At 47.9% G+C, this 19,490-nt stretch overlaps 1 protein-coding gene and 1 pseudogene across 2 annotated transcripts in view; one reads left to right on the top strand and one right to left on the bottom strand.

Annotated features, from left to right (window-relative positions):
* PACC1 (proton activated chloride channel 1) overlaps positions 1–19,178 on the bottom strand; it is a 32,799-nt gene extending 13,621 nt beyond the window's left edge. For both annotated transcript variants that reach the window (XM_027956305.3, XM_042229232.1), the window contains exons 1-2: positions 19,023–19,178; positions 14,179–14,275 (exon numbers count right to left, since the gene is read on the bottom strand). In XM_027956305.3, coding sequence (XP_027812106.1) covers positions 14,179–14,275; positions 19,023–19,058 — 133 coding nt within the window. In that variant the 5' untranslated portion in view covers positions 19,059–19,178. The remainder of the gene's footprint in view (positions 1–14,178; positions 14,276–19,022) is intronic.
* On the top strand, positions 1,602–2,030 carry LOC105607669 (small ribosomal subunit protein eS26-like; annotated as a pseudogene).
* Positions 19,179–19,490: the final 312 nt, after the last annotated feature.

The following is a 19,490-nucleotide window of genomic DNA, read 5'->3' as shown; positions in this document are numbered from 1 at the left end:
CGACTGAAGCGACTTAGCAGCATACTACTGGTAGGAATGTAAACTGGTACAGCCACCATGGAGAACACTACGGAGGGTCCTCAGAAAACTAAAAACAGAATTCTATACGATCCTTCAATCCTACTCCTGGGCCCGCATCTGGAAAACTCTGATTCGAAAAGATAACATGGAGCCTAGTACTCACTGCAGCGCTGTTTGTAACAGCCAAGACATGGAAGCAACCTGAGTCTACCAACAGGTGAATGCACAGGGAAGACGAGGCACACGCGCACAGTGGAACACGGCTCATCCATTAAAAAGGATGAAACAATGCCATTTCCAGCAACGTGGATGGACACACAGATGATCATATTAAGTGAAATCAGTCAGACAGAGGAACACAATCATAATTAATATGTGGAATCTAAAAAAAAAAAGATACAAATGAACTTACTCACAAAACAGAAATAGACTCACACACTTAGAAAACAAATTTATACCAAAGGAGAGAGCAGGAGGGGGTGTGGAGAGAGAGAAATCAGGGATGTGGGATTAACATATACACACTACTGTAAAAAAACTAGGTGAACAGCAAGGCCCTGCTGCATAGCACAGGGACCTGTACTTGGCACCAGGGAACAACCTACACTGGAAAAGACTCTGAAAAAGAACATATATGCATAGCTGATTCACTTTGCTGTATGCTTGAAACTAACAAAACACGGTAAATTAACCATACTTTGAAGAGGGAGAGACAAGAAGGTGCAGACACTCAGAGAAAAAGTCACACATGAGAACGCACCGACTGAAAGCCAAAGGAAAGGGGCCTCGGGAGACTCCAAACCTGCCGACGCCGGGGCCCTGAACTTCCAGCCTCCGTAACCGGGAAAAACATTTCTGTTGCTTCAGCCACCAGCCTGAGGTACTTGCTGAGGACAGGCCGAGCTGAGACACTCCCACAGTGCTCCTGGAGGGTCTCTGCTCCTGAAACCGTGGGCTCCCTGAGGAAAAGCCTGTCTCCTCCCCAGCAGCTGAGCACCAGGCTGAGGAGGAAGCCGGGTTGGAATGGAAGCCCCAGAAGGCACGAGCTTGGCTTCTGGCTTCCAACAGTGACAAGGCTGCGCGGTCACATCACCCTTCTACAGAACACAATTACAAACTTGGACGAAATAATTTAAAATTATTTGAAGGCGCTGGAAAATGATCAAAAGCAAGCTGAAACTAAAAGAGAATCTACCCCTTTGGAAAAAAATAAACTGCGTCCGGTGAGATTTGTAAACTTGCAGCTTTTGGCCTGAGGGCTCTGAACAGTCTCTGTAAGGTGTGGTGCAGGGAGACAGTGGACAAAGTCCAAGGCTGGGGAAGCAGCCAGAAAGTTAGGGGAAAACTCTGAAAGGGAGGGAGCTACATGGGCGAATGAACTCCCAAAGCTGCAAACAAAACATGCTCCAGTTCTCACTGAAGACCCTAGGAGGGCCAGGAAAAAGCAGCAGCTAGAAACCGCAAGATTGAGAATACAGTTCAGCTGCTCTTCATGCAAGGAATACAGGCGATTAGAACTTGAGTCTTGCTATTTTATCTACTTGCTAAAAAAAATTCTTCAGAGGCTCTCTCACCTCAGTGCTTCCAAGATGACCAAGAAAAGAAGGAACAACGGTCGTGCCAAAAAGGGCCGCTGCCACATGCAGCCTACTCACTGTACCAACTGTGCCCATGCGTGCCCAAGGAGAAAGCCATTAAGAAGTTCATCGTTCGGAACATCGTAGAGGCCGCAGCCATCAGGGACATTTCTGAAGCGAGTGTTTTCGACGCCCATGTGCTTCCCAAGCTGTATGTGAAACTACCTTACTGCGTGAGTTGTGCGATTCACAGCAAGGTGGTCAGGAATCACTCTCGGGAAGCCTGGAAGGACCGAACACCTCCACCCTGATTTAGGCCTGCGGGTGCTGCCCCACGTCCTCCACCCAAGCCCATGTAAGGATCCAAGTCCTTAAAGACTGAAGAAATATTGGTTTCTCTGAAAAGACAATAAAATGGAAGCTATACTTAAAAAAAAATTTTTTCTCCCACAGGATCATAAGAGAATTCAGAACCTCTATAATGTCACTGAAAATGTCTAGTGTTCAATAAAATAACTCATTAGACATGCAAAGAAATAAGAAAATGTGACCCACACTTGAGGAAAAAAGTAGTACATACAAACCAGCACCAAGATGACCCCAAATGTTGCAATTCACAGACAGGAATTTTACAGCACCTAAAGGACTTAAAAGAAAATGTATGGATAAGGAATGAACAGAGGAGAAGTATAGAAACTATAAAAAAAGAACCAATGGGGATTCTAGAGCTGAAAAGAAAAATAAATAAAATGAAAAACTCACTATGTAGTCTTTAACAGCAAAAGATGGCAGAAAACAAACAAACAAACAACAAAAAAACAGCGTAGTTGAAGTTAAATGAACAGAAATCATCCAATCTAAAAAAAGAAAGATTGAAGAAACATCTAACAGAGCCTAGATAACTGTGGGACGACATCTAGCAGTCTAACAAAAGGTAACTGAAGAGAGAAAATAGATCGCAAAAAATATCTGAAAAAAGAATGGCCCAAACTTCCCAAAAACTGGAGAAAAAAATATCAATTTATAGATTCAAGAAGCTCAATACATGCCAAGCAGGATAAGTAATAAACCAGTTCTGGGCAAATCATCCTGAAACTGCCAATGCAAAGAGAAAAAAAATCTTGAAGGCACCCAGGAGAAAATGGAGGCGGGTGGGGAGCATATTACATACAGGAAATTAAATCTAACAACAGGTTAATGTTTAATCAGAAGTAATGAAGGCCGAAAGACAATGGGGGCTTCCCTGTAGCTCAGATGGTAAAGAATCTGCCTGCAATGCAGGAGACCCGGGTTCGATCCCCAGGCTAGGATGATCCCCTGGACAAGGGAATGGCAACCCACTCCAGTCTTCTTGCCTGGAGAATCCCATGGACAGAGGAGCCTGGTGGGCTAGCGTCCACGGGGTTGCAAAGTCAGACACGACTGAGCAACTGACACCACTACTACAAGACAAGGGAATATCTTTAAAGTATTGAAAGAAAAAAAAATTCCATCAACTCAAGAATGTTTAAATTCCAGCAAACTAACCTTTAAAAATGAAGGGGACATAAAGGTATTTTCAAACACAAAAGCAGAGAGAATTCATTACCAATAGATCTGCACTAGAATGCATGCTAAAGAAAACTCTGAAATGACACTAGATGGCAACTCCCAGATGTATACGAAGCAATAAAGATCCCTGGAAATGTTAACTATGTGGGTAAATATAAAAAGCCACTTATATAATTTTTAAAACTTAAGGCTATCTAATGCAAAAATTATACAACAATACTGCAAATTTTCTAACTTTCAGGAAAGAAGCAACAGAGAAACAACAAACCTATGAGACAAACAGAGAACAATAAAACGGTGGAGCCACAGGCGACCGCACCAGCACCTGCAGTAAACAGACTGGATACCAGTGGAAAGGCAGAGACTACCACCAGTCTGGATTAAACCCAAGACCCAACCAAATGCCGTAATTAAGAGATGGACTTTAAATACAAAGACACAAGAGTATTTGCTTGTAACTATCTCATTTTCTTTTATTTAGAAAGCACAAAAGCAAGAGGGGCACAGAACTACAAAGGGCCCTAGCTGGTCAGAAAGAAGGAAATCATTCACTCTACGCCCACAATCCAACATCGAGCACCAGCTTTACGTGCAACACTTTGTGCTGCGGGCTTCAGGGAGATACCGAGAGAGGACCCAGGGAAGAAGGATCGATGGTTTGTGCTCCAAGCGCAACAGAACTCTGAAGGCCCTGCAGGTGGACACTGTGAGATTTCCTTTCCTCAGAGGGATGAAGGGGAGTCAGGGAGCAGGGCAGAGGTCAGCAGAGGCTTTGTGGAGGAGGCTGTGTTAGCTCTGGGACTAAAACCCCAGGAGGCTTCTGAGGAAGGCATCATCTGCTGTTCACTATTCACGTGTTTGGTGAACTGAAGACCAGCTCTCTAGCCCAGAGGCACAGCAGCAGCATGGGCTGCAAACCCAGCTCTGCTGCTGACTATGACCGCTCTGTGGCCCACAGCAAGCTATCTGGCGCTCCTAGGGCTCACCTGCTGCCTGTGAAAAGGAAATCATTTCAGTTTTCTAGCATTTCTGAGAAGCAAATGACAAATTTGCTTCAAATGCCTGACAGAGTACCTGCCCCATGAATTACTGTCACTGGAGAGAGAGAATGTACCCTCTACCCCTCAAAAAATGAAGCCCTCAGCGATGAAGATAACAAAGATGAAGACCATGAAACAACTATCTCATAATAATTAATGAGAAAAAATACAAGAAGATAAAATGGAGGTGGGACAGAATACAGTGTTTCACATAATAGGCATGTATTGTTTTCATGTCTGTTAAATGGATGAACAGCCCAAAAAACAGATGAATTAAGTTGTGCAATGCCAACTTAGCTACCTCTCAACTGGTCAGTACATTTCAGGCAAACAGAACTAGAAACCAATTGATGTGCCTTACTATTAATGGCAAAAAGTTTAAAAAATTCTTCCTTTACAAGAATGCCAATTCGCAGAAGGGTTTGTGTGGTTCCTTCAGGTCGTGAAGAGCAGGTTACTCTAGCCAATGGATGTTTTAAGAGGAAGCAGGAAGCCCCAAGGAAACCCCTTGGGTAGCTGAGAGTGAAGCCAAGGCACAGAGCAGCTCCAGTTCTCCGAAAGGAATTAAGGCAACTCCTGCTCTCAACTTCTGTTGCCTCTGAGTCTACTGCTGCTGCTTCCTGTTACGAGGGACTGTGTCAGTTCTCCTCCCTCACAGCTTTGCAACCTGCCTTCTCGCCATGCCTCTCTCGTAACTCTGCTCCATTTTACTCTCAAAAGTCTTTCTCTCAGGCTCGCATCCAGACCTTCTCCTGAAGAGTATCGTGTATAGGAAAGGGTTCCCCATTGGGCATGTCACAGACACGGCCCTTCTTCACACTCAACTGCAGATGGCTTCCTTTCGCTCAGGTGCTGGTCCCTGATCGGTCACCGGAAGTACGGTGGTCTGTGCACAGGGGCCTGCCCGCAGCCGTTTTGCTTGGAAGGCACCCCCAGCCCCTACGGTCCATGTGGGACCACAGGTTCACTTCAGAACAAGGCAGCTAAAAGCACACTCACTGTCTGAGTGGCTCATAACTGCGGTGGCAACAGGCAATCAGGGTGCTATATCCTAAGATCACAAGATGAGAGGGAAGGAACTCTGAATGACTGAATTGGTGCATAATAACATCTGAACAGAATCTTCTAAGAGTTGTTAGGGACCTAAAAGGCCATCTGGTCCAACTCCATACTTTGTGCAGCGATCCTGGCCCCGCAGTCATCAATGGACATCGGATGAGGGTCCTGGAATACTGACTCCTAGACTCCAAATTTAACTTCTTTACAGGGCTTTCATTGATCTACAGATTGGCATGTAATGTAAATAAAAAACCATGGAACTGTTTATCATCCACACATGCTATGTGTGACACTCCAATGCCTCCTGAGAAATCTGTATGCCGGTCAGGAAGCAACAGTTAGAACCAGACATGGAACAAAGGACTGGTTCCAAACTGGGAAAGGAGTACGTCAAGGCTGTATACTGTCACTCTGCTTATTTAACTTATATGCAGAGTATTTCATACAAAATGCCAGGCTGGATGAAGCACAAGCTGGAATCAAGATTGCCAGGAAAAATAACAACCTCAGATATACAGATAACACCACCCTTATGGCAGAAAGCGAAGAGGAACTAAAGTTCATCCTGATGAAAGTGATAAAGTGAAAGTGATTGTCATTCTTGATGAAAGTGAAAGAGAAGAGTGAAAAAGCTGGCTTAAAACTCAATATTCAAAAAACTAAGATGGTAGCGTCCAATCTCATCACTTCATGGCAAACAGATGGGGAAACAATGGAAACAGTGACAGACTATTTTCTTGGGCTCCAAATCACCGCAGATGGTGACTGCAGCCATGAAATTAAAAGACGCTTGCTCCTTGGAAGAAAAGTTATGACCCATCTAGACAGCATATTAAAAAGCAGAGACATTACTTTGCCAGCAAAGGTCCGCATAGTCAAAGCTATTTTCATGGATATGAGAGTTGGACCATAAAGAAAGCTGAGTGCCAAAGAATTGATGCTTTCGAACTGTGGTCTTGGAGAAGACTCTTGAGAGTCCCTTGGACTGCGAGGAGATCACATCAGTCCATCCTAAAGGAGATCAGTTCTGAATATTCATTGGAAGGACTGATGCTGAAGCTCCAATACTTAGGCCACCTGATGCGAAGAGCTGACTCATTAGAAAAGAGCCTGATGCTGGGAAAGATTGAAGGCACGTGAAGGGGACAACAGAGAATGAGGTGGTTGGATGGCATCACCGACTCAATGGACAAGAGCCTGAGCAAGCTCTGGGAGTCGGTGATGGACAAGGAAGCTTGGTGTGCTCCAGTCCATGGGATTGCAAAGAGTCGGACACAACTGAGTGACTGAACTCACTGAATGCTAGAAGTAGACACTGTTACATTTTACCATTATTTTAAAAAGGTGCTAGATATTTGATAAAATGTCCCATGTACTCTTCAGTCAGAAAAACCAAACACTGGCTATTCTGTGGCAAATTGGATGAATGCTTTTCAAAAGTATGTGTGCCTGTGGTAAGTCACTTCAGTCATGCCCAACTCTGTGATGCTATGGACTGTAGCCTGTCTGGCTCCTCTTGCCTGGATTCTCCAGGCAAGAGTACTGGAGTGGGTTGCCATGCCCTCCTCCATGGGATCTTCCTGACCCAGGGATTGAACCCATGCCTCTTAGGTCTCCTGCACTGGCAGGTGGGTTCTTACCACTAGCACCACCTGGGGAGCCCATGCATCCTTCATATATACGCAAACTCACAGTATGAGAAAGACAAAAAGAATGTACGAGACTTTCTTGAGAAAATTAATTTATGAGTTTTGTAAAACCCATAACAGAACTGTTTCAAAAACCAAACGTGCCCCAGAATGTACTGGTAAGTCAGTCCATTAAGAAGATGTGTGATGAGCAACTCAACTTCTGAAAACATCGCTGAGACCTTTATTCACAGGAAAGGAAACTGGCTGACTACCATAACTCTGCAAAACTCTACCTTGCAGACAGCACTGGGCTAAGATGCATTCAGATTGAGAAGAAGAAATGAATTCTTTGTTTATCCTTTTCTTCTTTTTAGTGATGTGATGGGTTTCTTGTTTTAATTTCATTTTGTTTTTTTTTGAGATATAATTTATATTCCATAAAACAGACCTTTATAAAGTGAATATAGTAGTTTTTAAAATATTCACAAAGTGTACAGTCACAACCACTATCTAATTACAGAACATTGTCATTACCCAAAAAGAAACTCTATACCCATTAGCAGTCACTCCATCTTTATCTTAGTCCCTGGCAACCAACGGTCTACTTTCCGTTGCTATGGACTTACCTATTCCAGGCAAGTCTCATAAATGGAGTCATACTGTATGTGACCTTTTGTGTCTGACTTCTTTCACGTGACAATGTTTTGAAGATTCATCCATGTTGTAACATGTATCCGTCCTTCATTCCTATTTATTGCACAATAATATTCCATTGCGTGAACACAGCATTTATCCACTCATCAGTGTATGGACATTCGTGTGGTTTCTACTTTTTGTCTATTACGATCCTGCTATAAGCATTCATTACAAGTTTTTGTGTGGACATAACAGTTTTCATTTCCCTTGGATATATAACTAAGAGTGGAACCACTGGGTCATATGGTAACTCTATATTTAAACCTTTTGAGGAACTGCCAGACTATTTTCCACAGTAGCTGTACCATTTTATTAATACATTTTCATCAGCAACATCTGGGGTTTCTAATTTCTCTACATCCTCACCAAAACTTGCTTATCATCATCTTTTTGATTGTAGTCATCCCGGTAGGTATGAAATTACACCTCATTGTGGTTTAGATTTGCATTTCCCTAAAGACTAACAATGTTGAGAACCTATTCATGTGTTTATCTGTCATTTGTATACCTTCTTTAGAGAAACATTATTCACATTCTTTGTCCACTTTTAACTGGGTTGTCTTTTATTACTGAGTTATAAGAGTTCTTTATAATTGCTAAATACAAGTCCTTTATCAAATATATGATTTGAAAATTTCTCCCATCCTGTGGGCTATCTTTTCACTTTCGTGATAATATCCTTTGGTGTGCAAGTTTTTCATTTTAATGAGGTTCAATTTACTTTTTCTTTGGTTGCTTATCTTTGTCTGTTCTATTAATATACAGTTGTTTCCGTGGAGAACTAACTAACCAAATGTTCTCAATTTGATTACATCCCTAATACAATAAACTGCTTATTCAATTAGCATGTCCGGTCTCATCTTTTCCTTTGAAAAGAATAATAAGCAGTTGTGCTTCCCCTGATAGAGAGGAAATGAACAGACTGAGGCTTTAACCACATTATGGCATCAAATTGCTTCCCTCAGAGAGTAACACTGGGAATACAATCCTGAACGCCAGGTGCTTAACTCGAACCTCGGCTGCTCTGTACTGTCTTCCTGTCTTGCTACCCAGAGCTCCAGCCCACCTCCTCTTCTGGCCTCCAAATGAGGACGCTTCCCAAGCTCATGGCCCTTCCCTGCTTATTCCACATTCTGTGTCCCTGGCTCTCTTCCAGGCCCCTAAACCTCCTGCTATGGGTCCAGTCCTCAACTCTCTCCTGTCAATCCTCACTGCCTCTGGGCCAACTCCACCCAGACACCACACCCACTGAAGCTTGTCTTCTCATCCAGCCACTTGGCTTCAAACCTCAGAATCTTCTTTGATTCTTCCTTCTCCCTCTCCCCCACATCAAAACAGGCTATCATATCAGCCTCCTGCCTCTGACATGGCACAGTTGCCTTCAGTTCAGTTCAGTTGCTCAGTCAAGTCTGACCCCATGAACTGCAGCACACCAGGCTTCCCTATCCATCATCAACTCCCTCAGCTTGCTCAAACTCATGTCCATTGAGTCAGTGATGCCATCCAATCATCTCTCCCTCTGTCATCCCCTTCTCCTCCTGCCTTCAATCTTTCCCAGCATCAGCCTCTTTTCCAAGGAGTCAGTCCTTCCCATCAGGTGGCCAAAGTATTGGAGTTTCAGCTTCAGCATCAGTCTTTCCAATGAAAATTCAAGGACTGATTTCCTTTAGGATTGACTGGTTTGATATCCTTGAGGCCCAAGTGATTCTTAAGAGTCTTCTTCAACACCACAGTTCAAAAGCATCAATTCTTTGGCACTCACCTTTCTTTATAGTCCAACTCTCACATCCATACATGACCACAGGAAAAACCATAGCTTTGACTAGATGGACCTTTGTTGGCAAAGTAATGTCTTGCTTTTTAATATGCTGTCTAGGTTGGTCATAACTTTTCTTCCAAGAAGCAAGCGTCTTTTAATTTCATGGCTACAGTCATCATCTGCAGTGATTTTGGAGCCCCCAAAATAAAGTCTCTCACTGTTTCCATTGTTTCCCCATCTATTTGCCATGAAGTGATGGGACCAGATGCCATGATCCTCATTTTCTGAATGTTGAGTTTTAAGCCAACTTTTTCACTCTCCTCTTTCACTTTCATCAAAAGGCTCTTTAGTTCCTCTTCACTTTCCGCCATAAGGGTGGTGCCATCTGCATATCTGAGGTTACTGATATTTTTCCCAGCAATCTTGATTCCAGCTGTGCTTCAGGCAGCCCAGCATTTTGCATGATATACTCTGCATATAAGTTAAATAAGGAGGGTGAAAATATATAGCCTTGATGGACTCCTTCCCCAATTTTGAGCCAGTCTGTTGTTCCATGTCCAGTTCTAACTGTTGCTTCTTGACCTGCATATAGATTTCTCAGGAGGCAGGTAATGTGGTCTGGTATTCCCATCTCTTTCAGAATTTTCCAGTTGGATTGCTTCAGCTTAATCCAGCCCCACACCCTGCCACACTCACCTTCCTTAAATGCCCACTTCATTCCTTACTGTTCTGTTCTAATTCCTTTAAATACTGCTGCTCTCTAGAGAAAGGCCAAACCGCCAATGCTGAAACCGCACCCCCAGTCTGGCCCAGCCTGGCTTTCCTACCTCACCTCCCTCTGCTTCTCTCACCAACCCTCTGTTCCAACCGCCGTGCTTCCCACTGATTCTGAAATGTCCTATTTTCATTCCCACCTCTATGTGTTCGCACATGCCACCCCTCCTCCCTGGCCAGCCCTTCTTTTCCACCCATACATCACCCTTCCTTTGGATTAATCCCACTTCCTTCACCAACTAGCCCTTGCTCATTCATTCCTGAAGCCCCGTCTCTACCATTTCTTTGGCCTTTGTTCACTCATTCATTCAAGTTGGCTTAGATATGGTGCTCTCCTGCTCTAAAGCCCCACCTCCCTCTCCCAGAGCACTGATATACACGGGGCTCCTAGACAGGGCCAGGCTACTAAGCACTGGAATTACAGCGGGAGTAGAGACGAGACAGACCTTCGTGCCTCACAGAACTCCGGGGCAGGCCCAAGGGGTTGACACAACTGAAGAATTAAACAGTCGATAGACGTGCCCTCTCAGCTGTGCTAAATGCTACAAAAGAAGAGTAATGAACGCTAGGAACGCAGGCGACAGGGAGAAACAGACCCCATTCGGCTGTTCAGGGCAGGCTCTGCAGGAGGGTTAAGTCCTTCTCGGGGTAACCTGCCTTCTCTCTCCACGTGGCCTGAGCTCCTGGAAGCAGGCCACGTCTCACTCCCCTTCTTTGCGGTTTTGGCATTTGGTGCAAAGATGAAGGAGTCCGTGAGTGACTCTGGTGGATGTCAGGCAGGAGTTTGGGACAAGAAAGCCCCTCATCCAGGAACAACTGAGCCAGAGTCAGAATACATTCAGAGAGACAGGCCCGGGTTCATCGGGAGTCCTGCCATTCATTCAGTCGGAGCACAGTGCTTCTCTGTGCCCGTTTGTCTATCAACTGGGACTAAACATCTCCCTCAGAACGTGGCTAGGAGGATTATAAAGCAGGGGTACAGTCTATACAGAAAGCCCCGCCCAGGCCTGGAACAGGAAAGCACCTAGCAGGTGTGGCTGCTATCATCAGTACCATCAGTTTTATTACCGTGAGGGGACTCAGAGGCTACAGCACGGGCTCGGAAAGTTATACCCCACATCGTCAAAGTCACTGCTGAGACCGGCTGAAGGGACTTCTGAGCACCGGGCTGTCTACAGTCTAAACAGGACACGCATCCAGCCGAGTCTCCCAAAATCAGGGAAGGCTCTTGCTGGCCAACAAACTACCCAAAATCCGCTCTGCCTGGGGGCTGGCTTCCTGCTCTGCCTCATCTCGGGCTTTGAGGCCCCAGGAATCTGAGGCAGAAAGAGAGGCTGCTAAGGTTGAAGGTCATCATGGCCATGTCCTCATTTGCCTGGCATTTATCTCTGAAAGGAAACACAACAGGAAATTTCGCCTTCCAAGTCTGGCCTCCATCCTCTTCCTGCTGCCTCCATCCATCCTCTTCAGCCTCGGGGCAAGAGGGCCGTGCAGGGTGCAGCAGGCAAAATAATGACCCACCACAGGTGTCCACGTCCTCAAGCTCGGAACCTATAATTACGGCAAGTTACAGGGCAAAGATGCGATTATAGTTGCTGATTATCTGACCTTAAAACGGGGAAAAGGGACTTTCCATTCAGTGGCTAAGAGTCCACCTGCCGATGCAGGGGACATGGGTTCAATCCCTGGTCCAGGAAGAACCCACATGCCTTGGGGCAACTGAGCCTGTGCGCCACAACTACTGAAGCCCATGTGCTCTGGGCTCTGCAAGCCGCCAACTACGAAAGCTCATGCACCTAGAGCCCATGCTCAAACACGAGAGAAGCCGCAGCGTCAGCCTGTCAGTGCAGTGAACAGTAGCCCCTACTCGCCACAACTAGACAAAGTCCACACGCAGCAACAAACACCCAGCACAACCAAAAAACGCACAGATAACTAATTAAAAAAACAACAACAGGGAAATGATTCTGTATTACCTGGATGAGCCCAGTATAATCACAAGGGCCCTTTAAACATGGAAGAGGGAGGCAGAAGTCAGTGTCAGAACGAGCAAATCTGAGAAAGACCTGAAGGTGGAAGAAGGGACATGAGCTGAGAAAGGCAGGCAGCCCTGAGATGCTGGAAAAGGCACTGAAACAGATTCTTCTCTGGAGCCTCCAGAAAGGCATTGCGGCCTGCTGACACCTTAACTTTAGCCTAGGGAGACTCATTTTGGACTTCTGACCTCCAGGACTGTCAGATAAACTCAAAACTAAGCTGTTTTAAGTCACTATGTTTGTGGTAATTTGTTACAGAAAAGATAGAAACTAATACACAAGGCTTTCAAAACCTTCTCCCTAGGACCTTAGGGCATTGTCTCCCTCGGAGGCAATGTCCAGAGTCAGAGTCGGGGCAGTCCTGCTACAAGCTTTAGCACACTGGACTTTAACAGAAGGATTCATAAGTTATTTTTTTTTAAATCACAGGTGCAGTAGAAAGCATCTGGAGTCAGACAGCACCTGATGCAGTCAGTCTGCAGGCCAGCGTCAAGATTCTCCCACAATGCACTTAATCTCCCTGAGCCTTAGGGCCTCAAGTGGAATCAAGAGGATGACCGCCTCACAGGGCTGTCATGAGAATTAGATGGGCCATGGGGATGACAGAGCCTGGCCCAGGGGAAGCAGTAAATGTTAGCCACCCTTCCTGCCTCTTTCCTTCTACAAAGTCTTCTCTAAGGATTAGGCACAATCACAGAATTTCCAATCCCATCCCCTCCCCTCCAAATATGGGAATCCAGAGGAGCAGAGCCCCACCCCCCTCAATCCACCCAAGAAGCTGGAGTCAGGCAGGACTCCACTCACTCACTCACTCAGGCATTCATTCGACAAATCCTTATTGCACGGCCAGAGCTGAATGGGGAAGCAAAAGGGACTGGTCTCCACCTTGGTGGGGTTTATAGTCTAGTAGACTACACAGACATTAACCCAACAGTCAGGCAAACTCCTACACCATTCCATCAGCCACAGTTCCAAGCCCAGAGACGCAGAGGTTACCAGTCACAGTGGATGTGATCTAGCCAGGCAGTCAGACAAGGCTTTGCAGGAAAAAAAAAGAGTGAGCTGACAGCTGAAAGATGATTATGCATTAACTAAATGACAGACAGAAGAGAACTCCAGGCAGAGGAATAAAACAACCAAAAAGCCCGGAGCGAGGCCTGAAGAAAAACGTCAGTAGGGTCAAGGGGCAGTGAAAGCGGGGAAGCGGGGAAGGAAGGAAAAAAGAATGACTCTCAGGTCCAACTGGGTGGTGATGGCATTGTTCCTGGAAACAGGAAACACTGGGAGAGGGTCAAGCTGGCAGTGGGAAAACCATGAGGTCAATTTTGGACATGTGGAGTTCGGGGGAACTTTGGGACATCTCGGCAGAGCCATCTCCTGGGAATCAGGGTACACAGCATATGTAAAAAGGTACCTCTAGGCCAGAGATAAAACCACAGCAGACACGTGTGTGCAAACAGTGACTGAGGCAGGGGAGGGGGCCTGGGCGAGGCCACCCACCAGAGACTGCGAGAAGGAGGCCTCTGACGAATATTTAACACCCAAGAGCGGGAGGGTGACTGCAAAAGAGGCTGCAAGGAGTGGTCTGAGAAGCACAGGGTCATGTTATGGAAGCTAAGGGAGCAGAGCGTAGGCAGGAGGAAGAGGTGGTGGAGGTACCAGAGGTTGTCACTGCCAGGCTCTGCAGGATGCCACCTTACTGATGAGACCAGCTAGCTGGGCAACGAAACTGAAGAGGCCTCTTGTCAGAGACATGAGCCTACCAGATAATCTCCCAGAGGGCCCTGGGAAGTGACCCAGGTATCAGAGGCTCAACTGCCGACAGCTTCCCAGGGAAAAAGAAACAGAAAAGCAAAGACCCAAAGTCCCTGCCATTGTATCCAATATGCATGGCTGCAAAATGACGGTGATACTGGAGATCCAACACCAGGCAGGACCACCCCTCTGACACAGGTGTCTGGCTGGACTGGGGCCTGCAGCTGCAGCAATGGCTCAGCACCAGGCACGTCCACCCCCAGCGCTGAGTCCACTCACCTGGTAAGATTCCTGGACCCTGGACCTTGACCGTCTCCTTGTCCCGCTCGTCCGCTTGCTCTGAGTTCTCAACCACCTGATCCAACTCCTCACTCAGCTAAAAGGAGGAACAAAGAGCACAAAGAAGTCAGCTACATCAGCTTTGCCTTTCTAGACTAAAACAAGAAAGCAGAGGCTGCTTCTCACTTATCAAAAAAAAAAAATCATACATTGCAGGCTATGTGCATGCATGCACGTGAAGTCGCTTCAGTCCTATCTGACTCTCTGCAACCCCACGGACGAGCTCCTCTGTCCATGGGATTTTCCAGGCAAGAATACTGCAGTAGGTTGCCAGGCCCTCCGCTAGGGGACCTTCCCATCCCAAAGATCGAACCATGTCTCTTTATGTCTCCTGCATACCCAGGAATAGAACCATGTCTCTTTACGTCTCCTGATCGGGCAGGTGGGTTCTTTACCACTAACACCACCGGGGAAGCCCATGATGCAGGGTATGTTATACCAGCTCTACAGATGAACACAATGAAGTTCAGGAATTTCAAATAACTTCTTATATGTTAGTCTTCCAGGGCTACCACAGCAAAGTACCACAAACTAGCTGGCTGAAAACAACAGGAATTAATTTATCCCCTCATAGTTATGGAGGCTAGCAAGCTGAAGTCAAGGTGGTCGCAGGGCTGGTTCCTTCTGAAGGCTGAGGTGGAGAACCTCTCCCATGCCTCTCTTCCAGCTCCAGGTGATGCCAGCAACTCCGCGTGCTTCCTGGCTTTTAGGTGCACCCGCTCTCCAGGCCGTCTCTACCTTTACATGGAGTCTGTGTCTCCACACGGTCATGCTTCTAATAAGAACACCGAGCAGGCTGATGAAGGGCCATTCTCCTCCAGTACAACCTCGTCTTAACTAAGTACATCTGCAATAACCCTCTTTCCAAATAAGGTCACTCTCTGAGGTGCTGGGGGTGAGGATGTCGATGTATCTTTTCAGGAAACACAATTCAACTCACAAGACTTTCCATGGCCACAGAGACAGGAGCCAAATCCAAGTTAGTCTAGTTCCAAAACCCACGCTCTTAGTCACTTTCCGGAAGAGGAGGAAATGCAAGCTTAGCGTCTGCTCAGGCAGACGATGGAACAGTGAAGTTGGCATCAGAGCTAAAGTCCACCAACTCAGGCTGCAAATGCAGAACAAAGTGGGGAGGGCAGGCCACCCCAGAGACAGGTGCTAATTAGCAGCCTAATAGCAGGCAACCTCCACCTCACTTCCTCAGTGTTCTCACCTGTCAAATGGGGACAATGAACAGTGGTAACCAACAAGGCTCCACAGTATTAAGAAGAGCAAGAAACACCAGGACCAGAGTGTCTCACTCCAGGTGGCAGCCAGCAGTCCCCTGGATTGGAAGGGTGGGGGCAGGGATAGATTTTCCCAGTATTTTCTTAGGTTCCCAGTGTCAACACTCAAGGTCTCAAGATTTTTTCTGCTTTTTTAATATTTTTCTCATTTTTTCAAAAATAATTTTACTTATTTCTGGCTGTGCTGGGACTTCACTGCTGCTCAGGCTTTTTCTCTAGTTGAAACAAGTGGGGGCTCCTCATCGCGGTGGCTTTGCTTGTTCCAGATCACAGGCTCCAGGCGCGCTGGCTCAGTACTTGCCGTGCGTGGGCTTAGCTGCTTCCTGGCATGTGAGATCCTCCCAGACCAAGGACTGAACCTGTGTCTCCTGCATTGGCACGTGGATTCTTAAACTCTGGACCACCAGGAAAGTCCCTCAAGACATTTTCATTAAAAATTCATTTCTAGGAGCCTTGAGCTAAAATAAAGCTTCTATGTACCTAATACTCTTCCATCTCCTCCTCCACGCCTGACCTTTTAGAATCAGGGAAAACTTCTAGTTTAAAGTCTTCCAAGCCCAAAAGAAAAGGAAAACCAACACGTGAAAGAGGGCTAGGAGCTTAAAGAACATACCACAAGAGCCAGGACCCCAGTGGGAACACAGACCAAGAGGGCCCCAGGGCTCTCGCTGGCCAAAGGGAAAGGGAGGTACAAGTCCTGGAAAGGCCCAGCACTCTCGGATCCAAGCTTCACACAGGTTCAGCCTATAACCCTAACAGGGTCCTAACCCAGCTCCCCTCCTGACTACCTGAAGCCATAATAAACCCACCTCCTTGCCCGGCCCTGGCCAAGTTCTCCAGCATGACGCCTGCAAGAAAGAGTCAGGAGGCCGCAGTCTTCTGAAGGTGAGAGACAGGACCTTCAGAATGGGCCACTGAGGAAGGCAAGGGGAGGGGTCCTTCCAGTATCTCCCACCATGGGGAAACAGAAACTGAATCCACCCTTGGCCTTGACCCTGCAAGCAGGATAACTGCCTATGTTTTAGCAAACGTGTTAGGAGCCCTGCTTGAGAAGAGGACGATAGAGTTTATGCGCAGATGAGGGACAGGGTCCTGTAAACCAGGACCCCAGTGCTTCCCAGAAGCAGGAGCTGCCCACACCCTGTTAACAAGAACTAGCACTCACTGAGGGGCCACTACTGCCAGGCACTGAGCTAAGCACCCTACATACCAACTCAGCTAATCCTCACAGCCCCATGAGATAAGGACTACATTAGCTTCATTTTACAGATGAACTGGAGGCTCAGAGAAGTGACTTGACAAAAGCCACACAAATGGCAAGAGGTGAGGCAAGGATAGGAACTTGGGCTTTTTGACTTAAAAGTCCTAGCATTTGGGGATTCCCTGGTGGCTCAGTGGTGAAGTATATATCTGCCAATGCACGGGTACGACCCCTGGTTGGAGAAGATTCCACAGGCCAAGAACAACTAAGCCCGTGCACAGGTGCTGAGCCTGTGCTCTAGAGCGCAGGAGCCACAACTAAGGCACCTTCACGGCCTACAGCCTGTGCCCAGCAGCAAGAGAAGCCCCAGCATGAGAAGCCTGTGCACCGCAACGAGCAGTAGCCCCCACTCACCGCAACTAGCGAAAGCCCGCGCATCCACAACCCGGCAGAGCCAAAAATAAATAAATCAAAAAATTTTAAAGTCGTAGTATTTATCCATTATGCTCTATTCCCTATAAACCTGAAAACTTGCAGTCAGGAAAAGTCACAGCTCATTCCCCAGGATTCCTCTACTGTCTTGGGTACAGAATCTAGGGGCCACAAAATCCCAGGCACTGGCTAAAATCCAACAGGCTCCTCTGGGATAAAGGAAATGGTAGGAGAAACACAGAAATTTGTCCCAAAGTCAGATTCTAGCTCAGATCCTGCATTAAAAAATGGCAAACCTCAGGCAAATATATCATCTGTTTTCAACTTGACTTCCCTTTTTACTATAGGGCGAAGCCATCTGCTTTACCGACTCCACACAGTATCATTTACAAAGGGTGAAATGTACATGAGTATTGATCAGTATTGCTCAAGGCAGCAGCAGCTCACATGAGAGGGACTGACAGAAACTTCAGACTACTCTGGAAAGTCAGACTGCATGGAATACGTGAGATCTGAGATCCCTCCTTGTAAAATAAGGGAATTTTAACCAAAGGACCTGAAGCAGCAGTGTGAGCACAAGCATAGCAGGAGCACATTTTGAAATGGTGAGTTTCCAGTGTGGTCAGAACCTAGGCGGGTGAGCAGATGATGACAGGATAGGGCTGCAGGGCTGTCAGAGCTTGTGAAGAAGTCTGGACCGTTCTGGGCAGACCAGTGGCAGCTTCAGGTGTACGTATAAAGGGATGCTCTGGAATCAGGGTAGTGAAGTGAAAGCCGCCCAGTTGTATCTGACTCTCTGCGACCACATGGACCATACAGTCCATGGAATTCTCCAGGCCAGAATACTGGAGTGGGTAGTCATTCCCTCCTCCAGGGCATCTTCCCAACCCACGGATGGAACCCAGGTCTCCCACACTGCAGGCAGATTCTTTACCAGCTGAGCCACAAGGGAAGCCCAGGATTAAGGTAGGACCCTGAGCAAATGTGCACAGTATGGGAGACACCAAACAGGGAGAAGTGATCAGGGCAGAATCAGGGACTCAAACCTGAGGATGGAAGATGTAAGCTGCCTGAACTTGCCAAGGGAGGGGGGGCACGGTGAGGGGCACAGGGGAGGGGAGAGCACCGGAGATGACCAGGGTTTGGGACCCTCGAGGAGGAACAGGAGAGCTGGAGTCAGGAGAAGCTGGTCTGGGGGAAGAGATGGAACCGCTCGTCGGTAGCTCAGGACAGGCAAGAAAAGACAAAGAACTGGAAAGTGAGAGTTACAGTCGTGGGAGGAGGTGAGACAGGAGAGAGAAACGGAGCGGAGCGAGAAGCAGCTCTGTGGGAGAAAGCACATTTTCAAAGCCTGCTGGCCATCCGAACGGGCTGTGATGATCGCTACCGCTAGCAGCTGAGGGGCCACGAGGCCCTGGGCATGGAAGTGAGCTGCCGCCCAGCGAGCCTCTACTCCGGCCGGGGAGAAAGAAGGGCGTGGGTTCTTCCACTTGTTGCAAAGAACCCCACGGTCCTCGAGGCGACCCGGAGTGCTGCCCGGCGGGCCGCGCTGCCGCCCGGGTCCGGACGAGGCTTTTAATCAGTCACCGGCTGGTTACGGGTCGCGGCTCCGGGGCCCCGGGGCTCCATCCTTCGGCCCAGCCACGGCCGCGTCCGGAGGAGGCTCCGCGCCCCGCTTCCTTCCTGCTCCGCCGCAGCTCAGCACGCCGAGGGACCCCTCCCCCGACCGCTCCTCGGCGGCGCGCTCTGCCCACCCGGAAGCCCCCCACCCCGGGCACCCCAGAAGACGCCCGGACCCTCGAGACCCGCTTCGCCTCGCGGCAAACTGTGCTGTGGCGCCCTCCCCGCCACTGCCGTGCGCGTACCTCTTGGTAGGATGTGGAGAGCTCCTGGCGGATCATGGCCCTGACCGGAGCTAAGGCACAGCTGAGCCCGCTCGAGTTCGCCAGAGGCAGCTCCCCGAGAACCGCCGCCGCAGCGCCGAGATCCGCCGGCTCTCGGCGGCGACGCGAAACCTGTTCGGAGGGAGGAGCGGCTTCGGGACCAAGGCGGAGCCGCACTCGGCGCATGCGCCTCGCGCCCCACGGGAGCCGGAGCCGCGGAAGGCCTGCTGGAAAATGTAGTTCTGGGCGGAGGACGGTTCTGGTCAGTCGCTCAGTGGTGTCCGACTCTGCGACCCCATCGACCGCAGCACACCAGGCCTCCCTGTCCATCATCAACTCCCAGAGTTTATCCAAACTCATGTCCATTGAGTTGGTGATGCCATCCAACCATCTCATCCTCTGTCGTCCCCTTTCTCCTCCTGCCTTCAATCTTTCCCAGCATCACGGTCT

Source organism: Ovis aries, chromosome 12 (genome assembly GCF_016772045.2).
Source record: "Ovis aries strain OAR_USU_Benz2616 breed Rambouillet chromosome 12, ARS-UI_Ramb_v3.0, whole genome shotgun sequence".
In the NCBI taxonomy this organism is placed as follows: Eukaryota; Metazoa; Chordata; class Mammalia; order Artiodactyla; family Bovidae; genus Ovis; species Ovis aries.
The sequence above is the reverse complement of the archived record's forward strand: the minus strand, read 5'-3'. Positions and strand labels throughout refer to the sequence as shown.